Genomic DNA, 20,420 nt, shown 5'->3' with positions numbered 1-20,420 from the left:
TATTTTATATCAGTACATGAAATGAAAGCCACCAACTGTTGCTAATAACATGTGTTGACGGTGGTACAAAATAAGGTCAGCAAAACAGACTATTAACTTTTTTCTCAGTTTTCTATTAGGGAGCGTTTACTTAGTTGCAATCTGAAAATAGCTATGAAGTTCAAAACATCACTGCTTTGGGCATCCCAGGATGGCAAAAGTGCTAAGGATAACAGCTCATGGTTTGTGAAGAATTGAGCTTATATGATAGAAGAAAAACAATGAAATAGATTAAAATATAAAGTGATTGATTTACAAATAATATGGCTCGACTGCAGCAAAAGAAGTAGACATAGTGAGAGAGATGTTATATCGGGTAGCACAAAGCATTATGCTAAACTTTGAACATGTTCACTGGACCTGTGTGTGAGCTGTGGTTCCCTTCCTGCCTTTGTCACTTGTTTAAGCCCAGATAAGGCATGGTTGGGTTTCTAGAGAGCACCATTATCTCCTTTTTAAACAGAGTATTACATGAGCTGATGGGTACAAGTCTCCAGAAACAAGGCAACAGAAACTGAGGTGGAACATACTGTTATAAATGTTGTAAAAAGGGGAAGACTTCTGCTGTAGAATGACCAGAAACAGTGATTTTTATAATGCTTTGGTTGATTTACTGGTATTTGAGTGGATAAAATATTCTAAAAGCTAATTCTAAAAGTGCATAGGTTTTTCCTGCCCATCCAATGGTGATTTCCCCTTCAAATTCTCCTTGAAATCTTTGGCTGCTGCTTTGTCCCATTTCTGACTGCACTTTGTCCCATTCCTGTATTCAGGACATGATACAAAACCAAGACTTTACCAAGAATTACTGCTCACTCTTCTAAGTATCTCATCTGAGCTAATTTGATTTCCATATTCACAGGAATGATGGTTTCAAGATGCAAGAGATAATTGGCTCCAGCGCATGAAATCATGTGTTAAATGTTAAGCACGTATAACAGATATGGGTTATGTGTGTTAAATGAAGATGTTAAACCGTATCTTGTGCAATGTTGGCTTCCGAGCCTTCCACTTGTCAGGTGATATGCAGCACTTACCTGTTAATAATTGCTTCTTTTGTGCAGGTTACTTGTTTTTTTTTAAGCAGACAAATCTAAAGTGCTCAGAAGCCTTACAGACTGAATGAACATCGGTGAAACTGGAAATTCTGACACTAATTCACTGTTAGGTGCTGCATCACCCCTTGCTGTGTGCTGTGAAAATGAGAAGCTGGATTCAGTTCACCCCATGTAGATGTACTGCCTTGGTTTTTGAAAACCTATCATCTCCATCTAAAAGGTAAGCTCTATTCCTTTGTCACATACGCTTCCCACAAATTTAATTACTTTTAATTACTTTGTCTGCCCTCTTGCACTATGAAGTGGTTTGTTGTGTTTCTGTTAATATATTATAAGTATTTAAAAGAAATTAAATCATTAGTACGCCAGTTTTGTCATGTAAACAGTTTAATGAGTATATAAACAAAGCACATAGAAAGCAAAAGATTAAAACCAAATTGTTACAGTCAATCACCACAAGCTATATCCAAAATATTTACACACACGTTGCTTGCACGGCAGGTTTACAAAGCCAGAATCTGGTGAGCAATGCCACTCCCTGAAAATCAAGACTTGCAAGTAAAAGATCACAGTATTGACAGGCAAACTAGCACTGCTGTAACTACTTTTCTCACAGTGCCATACGATACATCAAAGCTTGCGCAAAAGATTAGATTGAGTTCAACGTGCGAAGAGAAAAAGATCAATGGGTGCTCTGACAATCATGTAGGCCTGTGTCATTCTTTGAGACCTTATGCATGTGCATCTTTATCTGCAACATTTTCTTCAGCTCCCCATTACAATCATCCCCACTTCTGCTCACTCTGAGGAGCACAGGAGCTCAGCTACCTCCTAGCCCTAGGGTAGGAAGTCTGTGTCCACCTTCCATACCCTTTGCACCCAAACACACAGAGTGGGTAGGAAATGCAGGTGCAAAGCTTCATACAGGCCACGGTTCACAAGGTTACACAGAAAACTGAAGCAAAATATAGAAGATGACTCAATCCGTTTTTCTCTCACCAAGCCTCTCATTCACTGCCATTCGCCATTTTTTGCTCCATTGCATTTTGTCACAAATTAAGTTTAAAGTTTAGTATGTTAATACATAATGTTAAATTGGGACCAAAGTTTTTGTTTCACAGTCCAACCCTAGCAGAACAACAACAAAAAAATCATAAAGAAAAGAATTACAAAAGCATAACCAACTGATTTAGTCACAGGTGTTCCCATAAAGGAACAAAAGAGCATTCAGCACATACTGAAGCTGAATACACGTTAAAACCTAAGAGACAAGAGAGGTTTGAACTGTAACATAAAGTTGCCCATACACTTCACAGATGTTTAGATAAATATTCCATAAAGATTAGAACGAACATAGTTTATTGTTACACTGCTGTGTTGTGTGCTTCTGGAAATGTCTGCACTGCAGGTTCGTTCTGTCACTTTGTTAACATCTTCTATAATACGACTAAAATTATGCTGTGAGTAACAGTAGCTGTGCTCGGAATATTCTACCTTAATCAAGTTCTGTAAGTTTGAATTCAAGCTGTGCTTTTGATTGAGGATTCTTATCAAAATCTCGATGGGGCTGGGGTGGAGAAAACAATGGCAAATGCACTGCTGCCCTGTAGAGGAGAAAGTATTTCTGTACATTCCAGTACTTCTGTTTTTATTTACTCCCCTGGGATGCCTACAGGCTCTTAATTTAACTTCAGAATTCCATGATAAGGGAGAAATCTGCTCCAAGGGAGAAAAGGAGGCCACACAACAGTTGCTTCTTTGTTCCTACCCCACCTTCCCTTACACAATAGTGAATATTATTCATTTATGTGCTTTCCAGCTATGGCTGAAAGATGAAAATGCCTCCACAAAGAATTTATACTGTGTTTTGCTTGAATGTCAGTCCTAAATTTGTACAAAGAGCGAGTATTGTCTTTGCATTCCAGTGCTTGTTGGTGTGGGCAGTTGAGATGCATGCTCCCACTGGGCACAGCTCGCTTGAGAAAAGATGGGCACAAGGAAGGCAGATGAAGAACTGTTTTTAAAAGGCTTTAAAACTTGACTGCAAGCAAATAAACCATACAGTCCCAGGAACTTCTCTACTTTAAGGTGCTTTTTGGGATAGTATCTTATTTAGCAAAGCCCTGTTTCCTTATCAGAGTTTGGAAAACTGCCAGAAGACATCATTCTTGTTCAGCTCTTCCTTGAACACCTCTGGGGTATATCACTACTCTGACACTCTACAAAATTCAACAAATTGCAGCTACTTAGGTTTTAAGTACAAATAAGATTATTTAGCCATCTCGATGTCCTCTGTGTACATACATATAAATAAATGACACCACAAGCCTTCCTTGATACAAGAAACCAAAAGGCATTGATTCAAAGCCTAAATAAATAATAGTTAAAAAAAAAAAAAAACAAAAATTGTTTGTGGCACTTGTTCAACATCTTCAGCACTGAAACTCTCCTATGGACTAGATTCCCAAGATATGTTTTCATGCATCAATATTATCATTGTGATAAATGGGAATAGAGACGCTTTGGCACTGAAGTCAGTGCTGATGTGACTGGCTTTTGCCAAGATGACAAAGCCTCTCTGTGCTTCCAGCTGAAATATGTAAGCCAGGACTCCAACATTAAATGTAGTCTTTTCTTTCTTAAAGAAATTACTTCTACCGAGCAAAAAAGTGTTAACCATCCATAATTCTGGACTGGTTGTGCAGACATTAAGTGCCTCAAATTAACTTAACTGAATGGTAACAGAGATAAGACAGATGGCACTCTGTTCCCTCACATGATGGATTATGTAGGGATCTGCAGAGAAGCATAGCAATCAAAGTTTACACAAAAGGGTACAATACACAACTCTGTACAACTTGCAGCGATGGTTTAGTCATCGCTACTAAAAAGTGGGGTGGTTGGTTTGTTTTATTGCTAAGCAAGGGTGTACACACACCTCTGTATAGCCTAAGTTTTTGGTAATGTTTTCTTGGCATTAAGAGCATTTAATATCTGATTTGTCATTGAGTAATGCAGTATATGGATAAAAGAGCAAGAGTTGAGCTAGCCAGTGAGATTGCAGAACACAGCATTGTCAGGAACAATTTGTGATATTTGCAGTTTAGAAAAGTGAGAATTTATCGCAGCAACCACTTGTTGAATGTTCTAGTGACAGTCAGATTCATCTACTAAAGATGGAGATGTTCATATTTGTCGTAAGCATTATTGTCATAAGCATGACTGACCCCAGTTTGTAACTATGAGAAACAAGAAGACCAGAATACCCAGCTTGCTTAGTCCTAGTGCCCAAGTTGAGAAGCTTGCTGTAGCTGTGATACCGACATTGTAGAGCATTTTTCATCCAGTGGTCTAACACAGTGCACCAACTCTTTAGGGAAGTGCAAGTACAAGCTGTGCTTCCAAGTCCAGAGCTGAGCAGTGCACTGACAGCCTGCAGGTGTCCCATGATCATTAAAGCACCATGCCCTAATGTAATGGCATCATGATACAACTGGTCTGGGAAAGCTGCATGTAATGACCCGTCCCAGCAAGCACCATGGGGAAGCAGATAGCACAGGTTCTCTAAGGTTACTGAAAAATTTGTGGCTAGCTGGCAAGTAGGAGCATTGCTGTTTGTAACATATACAATTTGAGCAACAGTATTAAACAATACATTTAGCTAAAATGAGGGTTCTGGGAACAGTTTAAATGTTTTTGTAGTGTGTAAATTACACAAACACAAGAGTGCTTATTTTCATTGTACCCACTGCTATGTAATTGATAAAATGAGTTTTGGCTCTCCAGGAACAGTGAACAACATACAGTATCTATCATACTTATCAAAGAATGCCAATGAATCCTAGGAGAGAAAACAGTACAATATCCTTTCATCTATACCTTGATTTTCAAGTCAGAATGCAAAAATGATTTTGTTACACAATTTCTGATATTAAGATGTTAAGTGCTTAAAATATAAGTCTTAACTGGACTTTCTTTGCACAACTGTCAGCCTGTCCCCTCAGCAATGCTATCAACTGACCTTAAAATATGCTCTTATGCAAGCAGGCTGAAAATCTGGCCACCGTTCTTTTTCCACCATACCTTTCCAAGTCTGTCCCACAGTTACTGCCCAACCACCTAGCCATCATCTTGCATTTAGTGCTTTCATCCAGCTCAGTTTTGCAAATACTAAAAACAACACAAAAGCAGGCTCATGTCTCTCTCTAAACAGCACAGCATACAAATGCACATAACGCACCGTATAAAATGCTCATAGAAATTCCACTTGATAATGTTTCTAAAGCCAACTGGATTTCTAATACTCCTTGTCACAACCCAGAAATAGCTCCTTGTGTTTCTCAGATCTATGGATTTTTTTTTGTTATTTTCAGATCAAAGCCAAGCATTAAGTTACGCAACTGCAAGTGCTGTCTTGCTGGCTAAGTCAACTCTTGCATTATCGTTGTTACACCTTCTTTTCAGTCCCACCCTTCCTCTTTAATTGTACTTTTTTTTTTCTGTGGCTGTGCAGTTCTTTATTCCTCAGAGCTCACCTTGCCGAAGCCCCGCCGGGGAACGTGTCTGTCACCTCCAAAGAATCTGCCCAGCGAGTCAAGTAGACCCGAGTCTCTGTGCCTTGGAGATCCATGTCGAGCATGGTCTGTAGTGCTTGCCGATGCCATTTTTGATCCGTGCCGGAAAGAGGAGCGTTTTTGTGAAGCCATCAAATCCGAATTCTCTGAAGCTGCTGCACTGTCCTCTTGGATGGTCTGTAGCTCGTCTGACTCTGAGGGCCGATCTTTGAAGGTGTTGTCTTCTCTCCCTGGGGCATCTCGGGAAAAGAGGCGGATCAAGTGGGGGCGACCGGCCGTGTCAGCTGGGTGGGACTGGGGCCAGGCATTCTTCGGGTCCGCTGTGCCTTTGGAGTCTGTCACCGCTGGGCTCTTCGTGGAGGTCCCATTGTTCTGGTTCACATCTGCCTCTCCTGCAAACAACAAGGATGAGATATGAATACAGGCCTGTGAAAAACAGCCTGGGAACAATGCTGCTTTCTTTCCACTGCCTTGAGTTGGCCATTTAATACAAAACCCGTAATATGTGCAGTTGCAATGCAACTATGTTCCCTAGCAGCCTGCAAGAACATTAAGCTATCTTGGAACTGAAACTGCAGTGATGTCCTCACACAAAATGTGCAGTAGCTCTAGGTGCTTTTTTGTTGGCTTTTTTTTTTTTTTTTTTTAATTGCAAGTATTTGTAAATAGATTAATAACTTGTTAGAAGCATAACTGAAATGAACTAATTTTGTTTATGTGGGAGGCTTAGAGACCCTGAGGCTTTCAGCTATAATGTCTGGACAGTCAGATTTCCAGTACTTTCCATTGAAGACTGGAACTCTAAAGTATGCTTTTTGTATCCTAAACAGGGGAAAGTAGCAGGACTGAGCATTTCCCAGTGCATGTTGCCCCTCTGCGCTATCAGAGCTTCTCCACCTGATGGTTCTGTCCCCACTTTGAATTTCTCACTTTGACTCCTTTAACAATGGAGCAATTCCATTAAATTCATGAACAAAAGCAAAATGTGATGTGAGAGATTTCTTCTTAAATTATCATCTCTTCAAACAAGTAAAGAATACTCAACTGCAAACTCTGCTTTGCCTCTCAGGACGCTTTTTCTTCATATGATGCCTTGGCTATCTGATGCTGAAGGCCATGAGCAAAGCTGTCCTGATTGCACTTACTGTTTATGAGAAGTGATAAAAAGGATCATCATAACCCACTGAGCATTTGTCCAAGAGAGGCTCCAAGACAAATCTCCTTGATGTCAGTTAACATTTGCTGCCTTCTCTACAGCTGGGTTCTAATGCATGCATTGAATTATCTGCAAAAAAAATCAGTTACAGAAGACACAGCCCTTCACACATGCTCTATGTTGACAGAAAACTGAATTTTTTGTTTGCTTGTCTTCCTCTGTTGTAGACTAAAAAATGTAGATGCATACTGCATCTAACGTGCCTTCACAGGAATACAAAACCAAACCAAATCTATTGGTAGATTACTGCTTGAGAAGCAGCCTCAGAGCAAACACTTGTCACAAACACACCCCATGTCACAAATACCAAGTTTTTTTGGAGTTAACGAAACTTTAAATTTCAGAGAGAAGCTCTAGCTAGTCGTGTTTTACTTTTATGGTCTTCTCATTACCTCATTAAATCTCCCTTTGCTTTGGCCTTTGCTGCCATGCAAGGGACAGAATCTGGCAAATACTGTTACGTTTCTTAAGTAGCCAGAGCTTCAGTACTTCAGAGCAATTTTGGACTTGATGTAGTCATTTCATACCACTTTTCCCACCCACAAGGCACTGAAGAAACCTCTTCTCAGGCTGAGAAGAATTCTGAAATAAATTTAAGGGTAACAACACAAGACAGAAATTATGATGTCTACAACAATATACCTAGTACTTACCAGGTGACAATTTGTTGTTATCAGTTAGTCTGCTGCAGTTTTGCACAGCTTCTCATATGAAAATATTTTGTGCAATTTTTATGTGCACCTTTGAAAACTACCCAGACTGTGTTAGGGAAACTTAGACTTTCCTTTGATTAAAACACTTGGAAGTATTTCTCAGGAATATGCTTGTTTAACTACTGCTAATTTTAACTTCAGACCTCATCAGTGGAGAAGAGGAAGATATTTGCTGGCAACTTTGTGATTTTAGTTTTCCTGAGAAGATGTTTTTGGATTTCTTACCAGTAACTAAAACTCAACCATTTTTCCCTAATCAAATGAAAGATAAAGTAGCACCACCAATATGTGACACTTGCTGAAACTGCAAGACATTTTAAATAGCAACCATAACCCTGGAATCTATACCATAATACAAATGCATTCAAGGACAGAAGAAGAAAAATAAACAATAGAGCTATTGTATTTAATTAAATGCATTAACAAGACACCAGAGCATCTGCATACTAATATTTTTTACAACAGTTGTGCTTTGTGTCACTGAATACGTGTATTGGTAAGCAACAAAGAAGGGCATTTGTGCCATAAAAGTTGCTTCTGTGAGCTGTGAAGTATAAATCTTTCTGTATGTTCTATTTCAGTAATGAAAGCATACATTTAAGTAAGTTTTTTTCTAGATTTTGTTCACGTTTAAGTGTTCTTTAAGGTGTAAAAATACATAAATAAAAATATTTGAGCTAACTAAGTGAAGTCTTGAAGTACATTTTGAGAGAGCAACCATCTTTAGGAGACCCAGAAATAATGGCACATGCAAACATTTGCTTATAGGTTCTGTTTGTTTCTCCCTGCAATATGAAGTTCTGCTTTGACAAGGCTGTATAAGACTTAAAACAAGCTAGAATAGCCTTACTGCGACACATCATTTCTACAAGAGAAAGCTGTCAGAGAAGAAAAGGGTTTCATGCATTATTAAAAAAAAAAAAAAAAAAAAAAAAAAAAAAAAAAAAAAAAAAAGTCTTGCAAAATAGGTTAATTTTAAGAGTAAACATAGCACAATGCATTGCCATAGGCATAACTGGAAGACTATTAAATTGTACATTGTTGGTCTGAGTGGACAACCCATCTGTTTCCAAAATGAAGCAATATAGATTAACCAAAAAAAATCCAAACAGTCTGTTAATGAAATAAAATGAATGGAAACTCCAAGGGTGCTTTCAGTGAACCAACATTAAAACTAACCTTCATTGTCTTTAATAGGTGTCAGGACACACCTTGCTATGCTCAAAACCACCATGCCTTAAAGCTCAACTTGGCAACAGTGATTTATCCCATCTCTTGACAATCAAAATAACATCCCTAAATAAGCCTCAGCCCTGTTTGAACAATTGCTTCTGTCAGAACCTGTTTTATACAAAGTGCAGATCACTAACTAGCTAGCAATAGGACTAGAGGGAACAGCCTCAACTTGTGCCAGGGGAGGTTCAGGTTTCTTCTCAGAAAGAGTGGTGAGGCAGTGGAACAGGCTGCCCAGGGAGCTGGTGGAGTGTCACCTTCCCTGGAGGTGTTCATGGAAAGGGTAGATGTAGTATTTAGGGACATGGGTTAGTCAGCAATGTTGGTAGTAGGTAGATGGTTGGACTAAATGATCCTAGTTCCTAGTGGTCTTTTCCAACCTTAATGGTTCTACAATTCGACAAAAGAAAACCAGGCCAATTTAACATTTAATTTCCTTGGAAACAGAATTTAACTACATGGTGCTCAGCAGTCTCAAGTATCAAAGGCAAGTGTGGCAAACACTGTTGAACCAGTTAAATGTGGCTGAAGAAAGGAGTTATCTGGTCAAATTACTTGAAGCTGCAAAGCTTGATTTCTCTTCAGTTTCTATGCTGAGACACTGCAGACAAAAAATGGCTCCCAGCCTAACTTTAAGGATCTGTGCAGAAGGCAGTATGCCATGAGACATTTTACTTCAAGAGCTAATTACTGGGTTTGTCTGATGCTTGTCAAATTGTTGAAAGTCAATTTTGAACAAATATTTGTCTGGAATAGATTGCACACACTACACTAGTTTGAAAAACAGTTGGTCATAGCTCTGAACAAAACCAGAACAGATCTACTGCTGCATTATGTCTTTATACAGATAGTTTCTCCATTTGCTACACTAGCAAAACCAATATAGAGAAATACCAGTGTGTATCATAACATAAATTCTCAGGAGTTCAACTATCGTGGTTAGCTAAGAGACTACTTCCACTACAGGCCACTCTCCTCCTCCCCTCCTTACTTAAACTTATAACTTCTGGGGGAAACACTCCAACCAGAGATAAATGTTCTCTGTATCTTCAATACAATTTCACAGCATAAGATGAATATTTGTCTACATAGGAAACACAACTTTCCCTATCAGCTTGTCAAACTGTAAACCAAACCTCCAGAAAAACGAGAAAACATCTACTAAGCACGACACTTTTGACTCTTCCCTCACTGCATACACTAGACATTACAGAGCACTCCTACCAGACAAGAATAAAAGGTGTTTCCATTCTACTGGTTGGCAAAGTGCACCTCTACCTACCTCACTCATACACAGCAGTTGAATAATGGTATCATGGGGCACAGTTTCACACACACACACACACACACACACACACACACACACACACACAAAAACCAACCAACCAAAAACAAACCACCAAACACAAAAAACAAAAACAATACCCTATTATTCAATATAGAGTAAGAAACGAAAAAGAAGAAACACCCAACACCCGGCCCAATACAGATTTTTAACTAGCTATGTTACCAGCAGTGTTGTATTTACATCTATTGAACAAGATTAAGTAAAAGAGAAAGATTAATTCTGTACTACATCTTGGGATAATAAAGATCATTGGCTAAGCATGTAGAAAAGGATTTTCCTGTTGTTAGTAGAGCATGACAGAGTTTTAGAACTGACACTTAGATTGCATTCCTGTGGCCAGACAAATGAAACTTTCACTTATAATTTCACAAGGTGAGGAGCCTGACAAACATTGCCTTCCACAAACCTCTGGTGACTTACAGAACAGCAGCTCCCAGTCAACCTACACAGGTAGCATTATGCTATCTTGGATCTACTGCCAGACTAAAAACTGATAGATCAAATGCACTGATGGTTAGATTATTGCTAATATCTTGGCATAGCTGCTCCCTGACTGAAGAAACACCTCGTTCTTCCAAGCCCTCCCTGGCCCTTTCCCACTGAAGCAGGGCTCTCACAGAGTAGAATCTGCCCTTGCAGCACAGCTTGCATGAAAACACATAAAGTTTTTGCTGAGGAGAAGGGCAGTGTCAGCTCATATCCAATCATGGAAATACTTGTCTTCACAAACTTAGCAAGAGAAGTGTCTACATCATTTATCCTCACATTTTGAAGGAAATAAGTATTGCACTGCATCAGGTGGAATAGGAAGGGTGGAGGTTATACCCTCTTTTTGTGGGTTTCTTTGTATGAAATGGGAGAAAAATTCAGCTTGCTTAAGAGAGTAACATTCAGCAGTTCTTCCAGTTGCTAATGACTACAATATGAAAAAGTAAGTACAATTCCTCTCACTTCATTTCTGATGCTAAATTGAAACGCGTGACAATTCAGAAGTGGCCGTTTTACCTGGTAAGAGAACAGAAGACTGGTTACATGCACACAACTCTTTGTAAGTAAGTAGTATTGCCCAATTGTGTCAGTTCCTTTAAAAATACAGGACTGACTAGGGGAGAAGACAAAAGCCTCCAATATCCTGTAAAAACAGGCTGTCTGTATGCAGTTGGATACATATTTTGCTGCTCCTGGTCCACTAATACTAATTTCCAATTTGACATTTTGCTGCTTGGGGCACAACAAAGGACTTTCAGATTTTGAGTGCTGGGCCCCATCACTGCAGTGTTCATGCAAGCAGCAGCAGTTTGCAAGGGTTCCACGGAATCTGCTTAAAATAAAGACACTTACATGGCAGCAACCATTCCAAGACCACGCTTATATGGAGGCGTACTATAAAATCACAGGCAACACAAGTAGTAAATTGTGTTGTTTAACAGCAAGGATCACTTGCCTTACCTGCTTTCCTAAGTTTGCCTCCTTCACTTCAGGGGCCCAAAGCTATAAATTTAGATGATGAACACGGAGTAGAGGAGATCTCTGTAGTAAGCAGCTGAAACTGGTGCTGTGTTGTATTGCTGCTGTGGTACCCCATTTGTAGGGTAATTTTTTTCACTGATTTTTTTCAACTTACGAGGAAAAACCAAGATAGAACAAATGACCAGATGAAAACACGTAAGAATGTGTCATTCATCTGGAATGGTGACACTAATAACAATGCCTAATTCTTGCCTTGTGATTAAGCAAACAGTACATAATTTCTGCAGCCCTTGCCGACAATTTTATGGTTTAAGAGAACTGGTTCTATACAACAAATAAAAATACACCATGCATCCATTATAGCTCAGGTTCAGCATTATGGATCCACTGAAGGCAAGTAAGTCCTACAGCATCTCTGTGTAAAAACTAGCAATGCTGTGTCAGAGATTTTGGATATGCCATCATAAGGGGCCCACTTGTGGAAAAATCTTGTCTATCATCAGGCTTTTCCCTAACGGACACGTAACTCCTAGCATCTGCATGTCAGAGATGAGAAAACACTTGTAGTCTGTGCAGCAATAACCCAGCGTTGTAGTCAGTGCCCAGAGTCTGGCTATTAATAGGAAGCACATGTGGTTGCTGTGGGCAGAAATGTGTTGATACCCCACTGCGAGAGGCTGCTCTAGGAGCCAGGTTTTAGACTTGATGGAGAAAAAACAATATCATACTATCCTCAAACTTGTACACCCGGTATTGCTTATACCTTCAAGTATCCTCTTACTATGGAAATTTAGCACTTCATCACACAGATGCTCAATTAAAGCAGCAAAATGAGTTGTGGCAGCAGCTGAAATAGCTTTGTTCATTATGGACATGTCAAAGAAAACAGATCATAGAAAGACAGCACACAATGTTTTTCAAATGGTGCTAGCAGTAGTTGCATAGCAACTATGTCTTCTTCCATTACTGATGATGCTGAAGCTTAAAATCAGAAATATAATAGGTCTTTCTTCTCAAAATTACTCTAAGAGTCACGCACTACCTTCAGATTCAACATACAAGAAGTTAGCAGGGGGCAGGGAGGAAATTGTTATCTGTGGTTGCACTGAGTTTCATTTCCTCCTCTTCCCCTGTTCTAGTTGTTTTGTATATTACAGGATATATATTTCTGCAAAGCAGTGATGCATCATTGTATGAAATTACCAGTTACTCCCAACTTCTGAGCTCTTGCAGAAAGATTTTCATGTACTGCCTTTACATTCAGTGCAGTTAGATGAAGAAAGCTAATGGCGTTGGAGCACATGTAACAAAAAGAAAACTATTCTGGACCTTGTCATCTGCTTCCTGGCTGCATGAAGGTGAGGTATGCTTATGAGCATGCTGAAATGAACAAATTTCACAAGAAAAAAAAAATAAAGCATTCCAAAAAGTTAAAAATATACCCCATGGGAAAGTGGTTTTTTGATCAAGATTGCGATTAACACCCGAGAGCCCTGATCTCTGCCTGTTTCCACCCTGCTAGTTCTCTCTGCCCCTGGCTCACAACGAGGAGTCGGAGCGAAGCCCACACGGTGGCCTACCATTGTAGAGGAATGCAGCAGTGTAGGCCTGGCTTGCAGCCGCTCACTTTTGTTTTCCAGCAACTCTGGCATTGCCTCCATTTGCTGAGGATTACAAAGGAGAGTACAGAAAACAAAAAAGCCTGTGGTTGCAACCAGTGGGACTTGCTATGGCAGAAATTTGGAATCTATGAGAAGCATGTGGCAGCTCTCCATACAACCCGCAGAAGGTTTATTTTTAAAAGAAGAAAAAACAAAACGAAACTTAAAAGAATTTTATCCACCCACCAGTTTCAAAGAGAAATGTCCCTTTGTTATTACTAGAACATACAGGTTTGGTTTAAGGATCATCATCCACTGTGAAAAGAGCTGGAGCATCATTTGTAAGAAACCATTTTGTGTACTCAAAGGAAAAATGAAATCACCTGTCTGATCCATCAGCATGTTATCATAGAATGGTTTGGGTTGGACAGGACCTTTGAGATCATCTAGTCCCAGCCGCCTGCCATATCCTCACAATTTGTACAACTGACCAATATTAAATGAAGGATTGCTTGATTATTTGTTAGTCACCTTGAGTATGAATAAAATTATGCTGCAAAACCTGTACATATAACTCCTTCAAAAGTGAGAGCCCAGCACAATGACTAGCACTTCAATCAGATTGCACAACAACTCATGCTATGGTTTGTATTTTCCACATTGGCCATGTTTTTTTTTTTTTTTTTTTTTTTTTTTTTCTGAGAAATAACCTGTTCCTGTTAGTACAACTGAATAAACAGTATTAGAGTTCTTTCATAATACGACAGTGAACTCAGGGCAGTGACTGAGCCAGCTCGTTCAAAGGCTCAGAGCATGGTAAGCGGCATGCAAAACCAGCTGTACAATATATGCAGTTAAAAGTCATCATGCAGCTGCTTCAAAACAGCACAACAGCACTTGGTTATTCAAAACTCTACTGGATTATCGTTGTGGTTTTTTGTTTGTTTTAAATCAGGGTTATGTGTATGTGAGACAAATTATATTTATGAAGTATACCGTGCAGAATAAAGTACACTTGTAACTAGGTTAACCAAGTATGGTTTAAGAAACATGCTTTGATCATGACCACAGGAAAATCACCTACAGCATAAGCCTATAAAGCCTTCTTCAAATGAACTGCTTTTCAGTTCCAAGAAGTAGAACTGGTTATGGGTACTCAGTTTTTCACACAATGCCAAGTACTTGGTTACTGCGAATTACCTGCAGGATACTGCAATTAATATGCTTTAAATTTCCACACGTACTCCAGGTGTGCAATGCTGTATCACTGCATTCCTCTCTTTTCACTATTAATTTGTTCTGAATTGAAGCTTCCACTAAGAAGTCCACTTGAACTCAGACTCACTATCATTGTAGAATTTGCAGTGAGGGGAGTTACTTTCAGAAGAAAATTTTTAGAAGGTACAGTACAGGGCCATAAAAGACATTCAAATTACTATTTGCTAGTCAGTACACTATTTGCTAATATTTCTAAAAATATTTTAAATAACAGGATACAGATAAGTCTGCAGACCATTTAACATTCTCTCCACTTGAGTTGATTAAAAAAAATACTCAACACCTTCTAAAACCCAAAAAGGGTCCAGAGAGATATTTAAAAGTTATGTGAACTGCAGTTCTCAATGGTCAGAACAATTGCACAGCTGTCAGACACTGTATTAATCCAGCATTATCTTCACTTTGGAATTAATTTTCCCCTGTAGTATAAGGACTGAGGAGTAAAAAGACAGCGGGAGTTTTTTTTCAGCTGTGTAATCACCAGCATTGTACCAGCTATGTCCAATGCATGAATCTCTGGGAGGCAGAGGCCCAGAAGACCCATGTCCTCCCACTCTGCCTGTGACAGGAAAAGAAGCTCAAACCTTCATGGGGACAAAATCCACATAACCAGCCGATTCCACATAGTGCAAGACATAAGTATATCTGTATCTTCTGAGGAAACAGAACCAGGTCACGAGCCGCATCTCCAGTTCAAGATAGTTGGGCTTCATGATCTTGAAAGTCTTTTCCAACCTAGATGATTCTGTAAGATGCTGACAGGGACATACAATCCACTTCCAACATGGAAACACCGCACAGCAGTTATCTGGAACTCCAGCTCTGCCTTTGCTATGGACAGTAAGAAAAGCTCCTTGCATGGCTAGGATACTGAAAGCAGTGCTGGGAACTACAGCAGCCTTTGGTACGCTTACTCTAGACCCAAAACAGTAATCATAAACTCATCTTTGGTAATGTTATCTCAAGGGCCTGTCCACAGGGAATGTCCCAGGCCAATGGCCAAGGGCTTTGGCCAGTCCAGTGCTCATAGCATACAGGACCAGTCACCAACAGAGCAGCCTGATTGCTTTTGTTCCTCTCAGCAAGTGAACTCATGGCCCACATGGCACTGAGCAGACAGAACTCCTCCCCCTGTGGCATCTCAGTTTACCTTCTGGATGAGAACTGACGGCCTGAGTTATCAGCTGGTGGAGGGGGCTTTGAAGGTGGTCAGGGAGATGGCAGAGCTGGTATCAGGCTCAAAGCAAACTCTGGAAACAAGTTTCTGCATAAGACAGGACCATTATGCCTTGTGAGTGGTTGTTTCTCTGGCCAAGCTACCTTTACATTTTCATTCCACCTCAGACTTCCCAAAAAGACTTTCACTACAAATCAAAGGGTTCCTCCATCTCTAACCTCAATGAAAATGTGCTTCTCTCCCTTTCCCGACCTTTCTCACCTCCTGGCCTTTCACTGACTTGTTAGCTGAGAAGCAACCATCCTTGGCAGGGTAACTGGAATAAATCCCTTCAAACACCCTTGTCCTTAAAACTCTCTTTTGCAACAGCAAACATCTCTTCAGCCTTTGGTCCTGGGAAAAAGTGAGCCATGTCTCCAGCTCTGGATAATCAGTTAGTGTAAAATTCAACACAGCTGCTTCCCCATCCCTAATCCCCCACACCCCTGTGCACAACTGCAGTCCTGCTATCTCTAATTTCTCTGCCCAGCTCTTTCAGCAAGGAAACACCACTCTTCTTCACAGCCTGCTGCTCTCCTTCTCTACCTTGTCCCCCACAGGTGTCTATCTGATGATTACAGGTGAACACAAGATGGAAAAAGCAGTAGCTGGGGAGCTATCAAAGTGCAAGCCATTATACCATATTGCATGCAGTGAAGACTAAGAAAAGAAAATATCCAATTTTTATTGGTAACATCTTTCAAGTATCTTATATATTCCCTGGGGAACAAGCCAATGGCTTCTTAAGTTAACAAGACAGTTTGGCATCTGCAGGACTCAAAATGGAAACAAAGATCAAATAAAAAAATAAGCATCTCCAATATTCCACTCACTTCTAACCATTAAATACTTCAGAAGGGATATAAATGAAACATGAAAAAGTTCTCCATCACATATTTAGTCAGCCATCTTCTGCTTTTTTCATGAGAGCTTTATAGATTTTGACTGCACCATTATTCCCACAAATGCAATAAACTATGGAGTCATACCAGGCCAAACTCTTTGAATAAATATTTGAAACATTTTGTCATCAGCATAGTCAAATCTCAGCTACTGCTAAAAAGGGAAAAAAAGTCATTCTGCTTAGAAGATCAGCAGCTAACTGCTCATTTAAAAAAAATACAGTAAGTGCTTAGCCAATATATCATTTTAACATTTCAGATTTGGGGTTTTGGCTGCTTGGCATTTCCTCCGTACAGCTTATTTAAGTTTTTACTCATGTTATGAAGATTCTAGAGGTTCACTATTGAAACTATCACTTTAAACTAAAGAAAATAGGCCCAAATGCCAGGTTACTCAGAGGACAAGTTTGCCATGCCATATCTGAAGTTGCATGCCAAAATTCCCCACACTAAAGCACATTAGTGATGATGCTCCTGAGGCATAGGATCTCAAGGCTGTGTGAGGCTGCTCTCACAGTTTGAAAAGTTCCCTCGTTGCAGGGAACTCAGCTCCTGGGGACTCTGCATCCTGCTGCAAAGGGAGGGAACAGATTTTTGCCACCATACTCTGCCTTGCTTTTCAAAACAGCTTTATATGGAGGCTGCATAATGGACAACATCAGTGCAGATCTAGGAATTGCTGCAGGATAAATATGTAAAGGCTATGAAAATATTCTAAGACAATCCATACAAGAGAAAAGAAGCACTTTGGATCATAACAGTGACAAATTATTCAGAGCCTTCCCAGCATTTTTAATTTACTATAAAAATTTAAGATTTCCTAGTAACACAATTTGGTGTCCAATGAAATATTTTTCAGAAGCAAATTCATGTACCTGAAGAATTGATATCTGATCTGATTAAAATGTCTACCTGTCAGTCAAAAAGACTCCAGAAGGAAATCTTATCCTTGGAATTTATCTTGGGTTTACAGCAGGCTATATCTTCTTCATAACACCCTCAAGTGCAGTCCTAAAGCTAGAATAAAGAATACTTGAAACCAAGAATGAAGTTTCAACAAGATCCAAGTAGGATATTTGAAAGAAAGATATCAGAAAGGAAGAGATGAGTATTTGTTTTGATGACTAACAGGTTAAAGAGAAGGATGAGCTCAAACATTTATAGACAGATATAAATCACAGAACAGCTTAGGTTGGAAGGGCCCTCAAAGCCCACCCAGCCCCACCCTGTGCCATGGGCAGGGCTGCCCCCACCAGCTCAGCTGCCCAAGGCCCCATCCAACCTGGCCTTGAGTGCCTCCAGGGATGGGACACCACAGCTTCTCTGTGTGCCTCACCACACTCTGAGCAAAGAACTGCACCCTTGCCATACTGCTGGAGGCATTAGTAGTCTTCTTCTGGGTCAAATTCACTAATTTCACCAGCAAATTTACCTCTGAAACCTCTGCAGGCTGCAAAACCTACCTGCTCAATAGCAGTCAGAAATGTCAATAGCTAATACAGGAAGAAAATACATACTTTAAAAACAAATAGAAAAGTCAAAAGCTTAAAATGTTACCTCTCCTGATCTGCACTGTTAAACATTTAAAAACTATGTACATTTTAGATACAAGCATTTATTATGAAGTCTTCAAATTCAAAAGGGTCCCCACTTAGAAAATGAATACTGCATAGGTTTTGGCATTTTCTCAAATCTAGAATACTGGCATTTATCTACATTATCTAAGAACTGGCAGTGTTGCTTCACAACACATTTCACAAATGTCTTTCCAGTCATATTCCTTCACTCTGCTAAGGGGACACTTCTGGATTGCCTTCTGACTGGAGCTCTTACCCAACCTGAAGCATTACTAGCTTGCAACCACAGATTGAGCCTTTCAGGAAACTTCATCCATTCTGTACTGAAAAAAGAAACAACTCACTTCTCATCCATCCCAAAGGATGCAAAGGATGCAAAGAATGCAAGCGGCTGTGCTATTAGTGATCATACAGTGATGCTTTCACCACATCCTCATTTCATTTTGCAACAAACCTTTCCTTCTAAGAAAAACATATTTCTATACTAGCTAGCAGAGGGGACAAAATTAGAGGTTTACATGGTAGGCTGGCACCATCTGTGCAGCATGAAATCTCCAGTTTCCAAAAGGTATATTTACAGGGTGCTTTCTAGGCTGAGAGCAAATGTGCCCTGCCTACATCTCAGTTCAAAGTTATCTTGTTCACCATGTACTCTAGGCCAACTGGAGGCTGCGCAGCTTTGCAAAGGCTTGAGGCACAAGTAGCTCCACCTGAAGAGATCCTGGCAAAGAACTAAAGCTTAGCAGGGTGCTAACCTGGTATTCCCCTGCTGGCAAAGAAAGAATGTAGTCAAGCTCCAGTCCCGTTACACACATAAAGTAGTCAGGAGCATAGCACATGCACCTACTGCAGGTTTCTTTTTATGTGGATCAATTTTCAGCGCATCACATGAGCAGTTACTAACTGTACTGTACTAACTGTACTAACTATATTATTTTCCTGGAAAATAGAAGGAAAACCAGGAGATGATCTTAGCACAGAAGCGGTCAGCTTTCATTACTTTTAAACCCTTAAGAGCAGCTTGGCACTTGTCCTTCATTAAAATTATTTGTAAATTTGATGCACGGCTAAAGTTTGCACCGTGAAGTCTATCATTAAGAAGATATTTTTATGACATGCTTTTTATATGCACATTCTGAAAACAAAAATTAAACTTTTCTAATCCTCTCAACTTCCCATTAATTCTGCTTATTTCAAGGTCTGGATGGTAAACACTTTTTAAAGATGTTTTCTGCTGTCGGCTCTGTCAATTAATCTCCTCCAAATTCCTGCATCTCTAGACATTTCCAATTTTTCTTGTTTTGTTTTGTGTTGCTTCATCTTTGACAGAAGCATTTTTTAGGGTCTTAGTCCTATCTTTCTGTACCCCAGATGGCATATTATAGCAACAAATGCCCAGAGGTGCACTGTGGTTTATATGTACATACTGTAACAAATTGAGGCATATTTAATACGGAGAAAAGCAGCAATAGCAGTAAAAAGAAATGATGGCAGCTTCAATTACCATTCCCATCAGTGCAGCCAGAAGCATCTATCACATGAAAACAAAATTTGTCATGGAATCACTGAATATATTCACAGAGAAACAGTTTGCTTATATTAATACCACCTTAAAAGAAAGAAATTAAGTCCCCGGGAAAAAAGAAAAAAAAAAAAAAAAAAAAAAAAAGTCTACAACCCCAAAAAAATAACCCACAACTGAACTTCAGGAACTTCAGATTCTTAGCTGACATGGGCCCCAAAAGTATATCCATCAACCCTGTGGCACTGTTAGAATACCAGCTTCAATAAAAAACACCTAACTGTACACAACTCATCTCTTATCCAAAGAAATGCACCTGGTGTTCAGCTGGATTTTAGCTAAGAGCCTTTAGATACAGTGTGTTCTCAGTCAGACAAAGAAATTCCAGGAAATGATTAGGAAATCCCACAGTTGAAGTAAAAAGTCCAGTAAATCTGGAGATACAATAGAAGTTTATTTCTGCCCCTAAGCTAGCCATCTGGTGGAACAGCATTTTAGATTTCTTCTTTAATATTTTAACATCTAACTTCAGCTATCTGGGGGGTCTTCAGAGACTCCATCCTAATCCATCATTAGAAACTTCATTATTTGCTTTTAAATACATTAATATTAAACATATTATCTAGGCAGGGAGGCTGCATGAGACATATTTTCTATACAGTAACAAATCCCT

General features: G+C 39.5%; 1 protein-coding gene across 1 annotated transcript in view; it reads right to left on the bottom strand.

Moving 5' to 3' along the window:
* LOC122178910 (myelin basic protein) overlaps positions 1 to 20,420 on the bottom strand; it is a 105,597-nt gene that overhangs the window by 11,386 nt on the left and 73,791 nt on the right. The window contains exon 4 of the mRNA XM_042869464.1: positions 5,633 to 6,063. Within this exon, the coding sequence (XP_042725398.1) occupies positions 5,633 to 6,063 (431 nt within the window). The remainder of the gene's footprint in view (positions 1 to 5,632; positions 6,064 to 20,420) is intronic.

Source organism: Lagopus leucura, unplaced genomic scaffold, assembly GCF_019238085.1.
Source record: "Lagopus leucura isolate 7727_CA_CO unplaced genomic scaffold, USGS_WTPT01 Super-Scaffold_100002, whole genome shotgun sequence".
Lineage (NCBI taxonomy): Eukaryota > Metazoa > Chordata > Aves > Galliformes > Phasianidae > Lagopus > Lagopus leucura.
The sequence above is the reverse complement of the archived record's forward strand: the minus strand, read 5'-3'. Positions and strand labels throughout refer to the sequence as shown.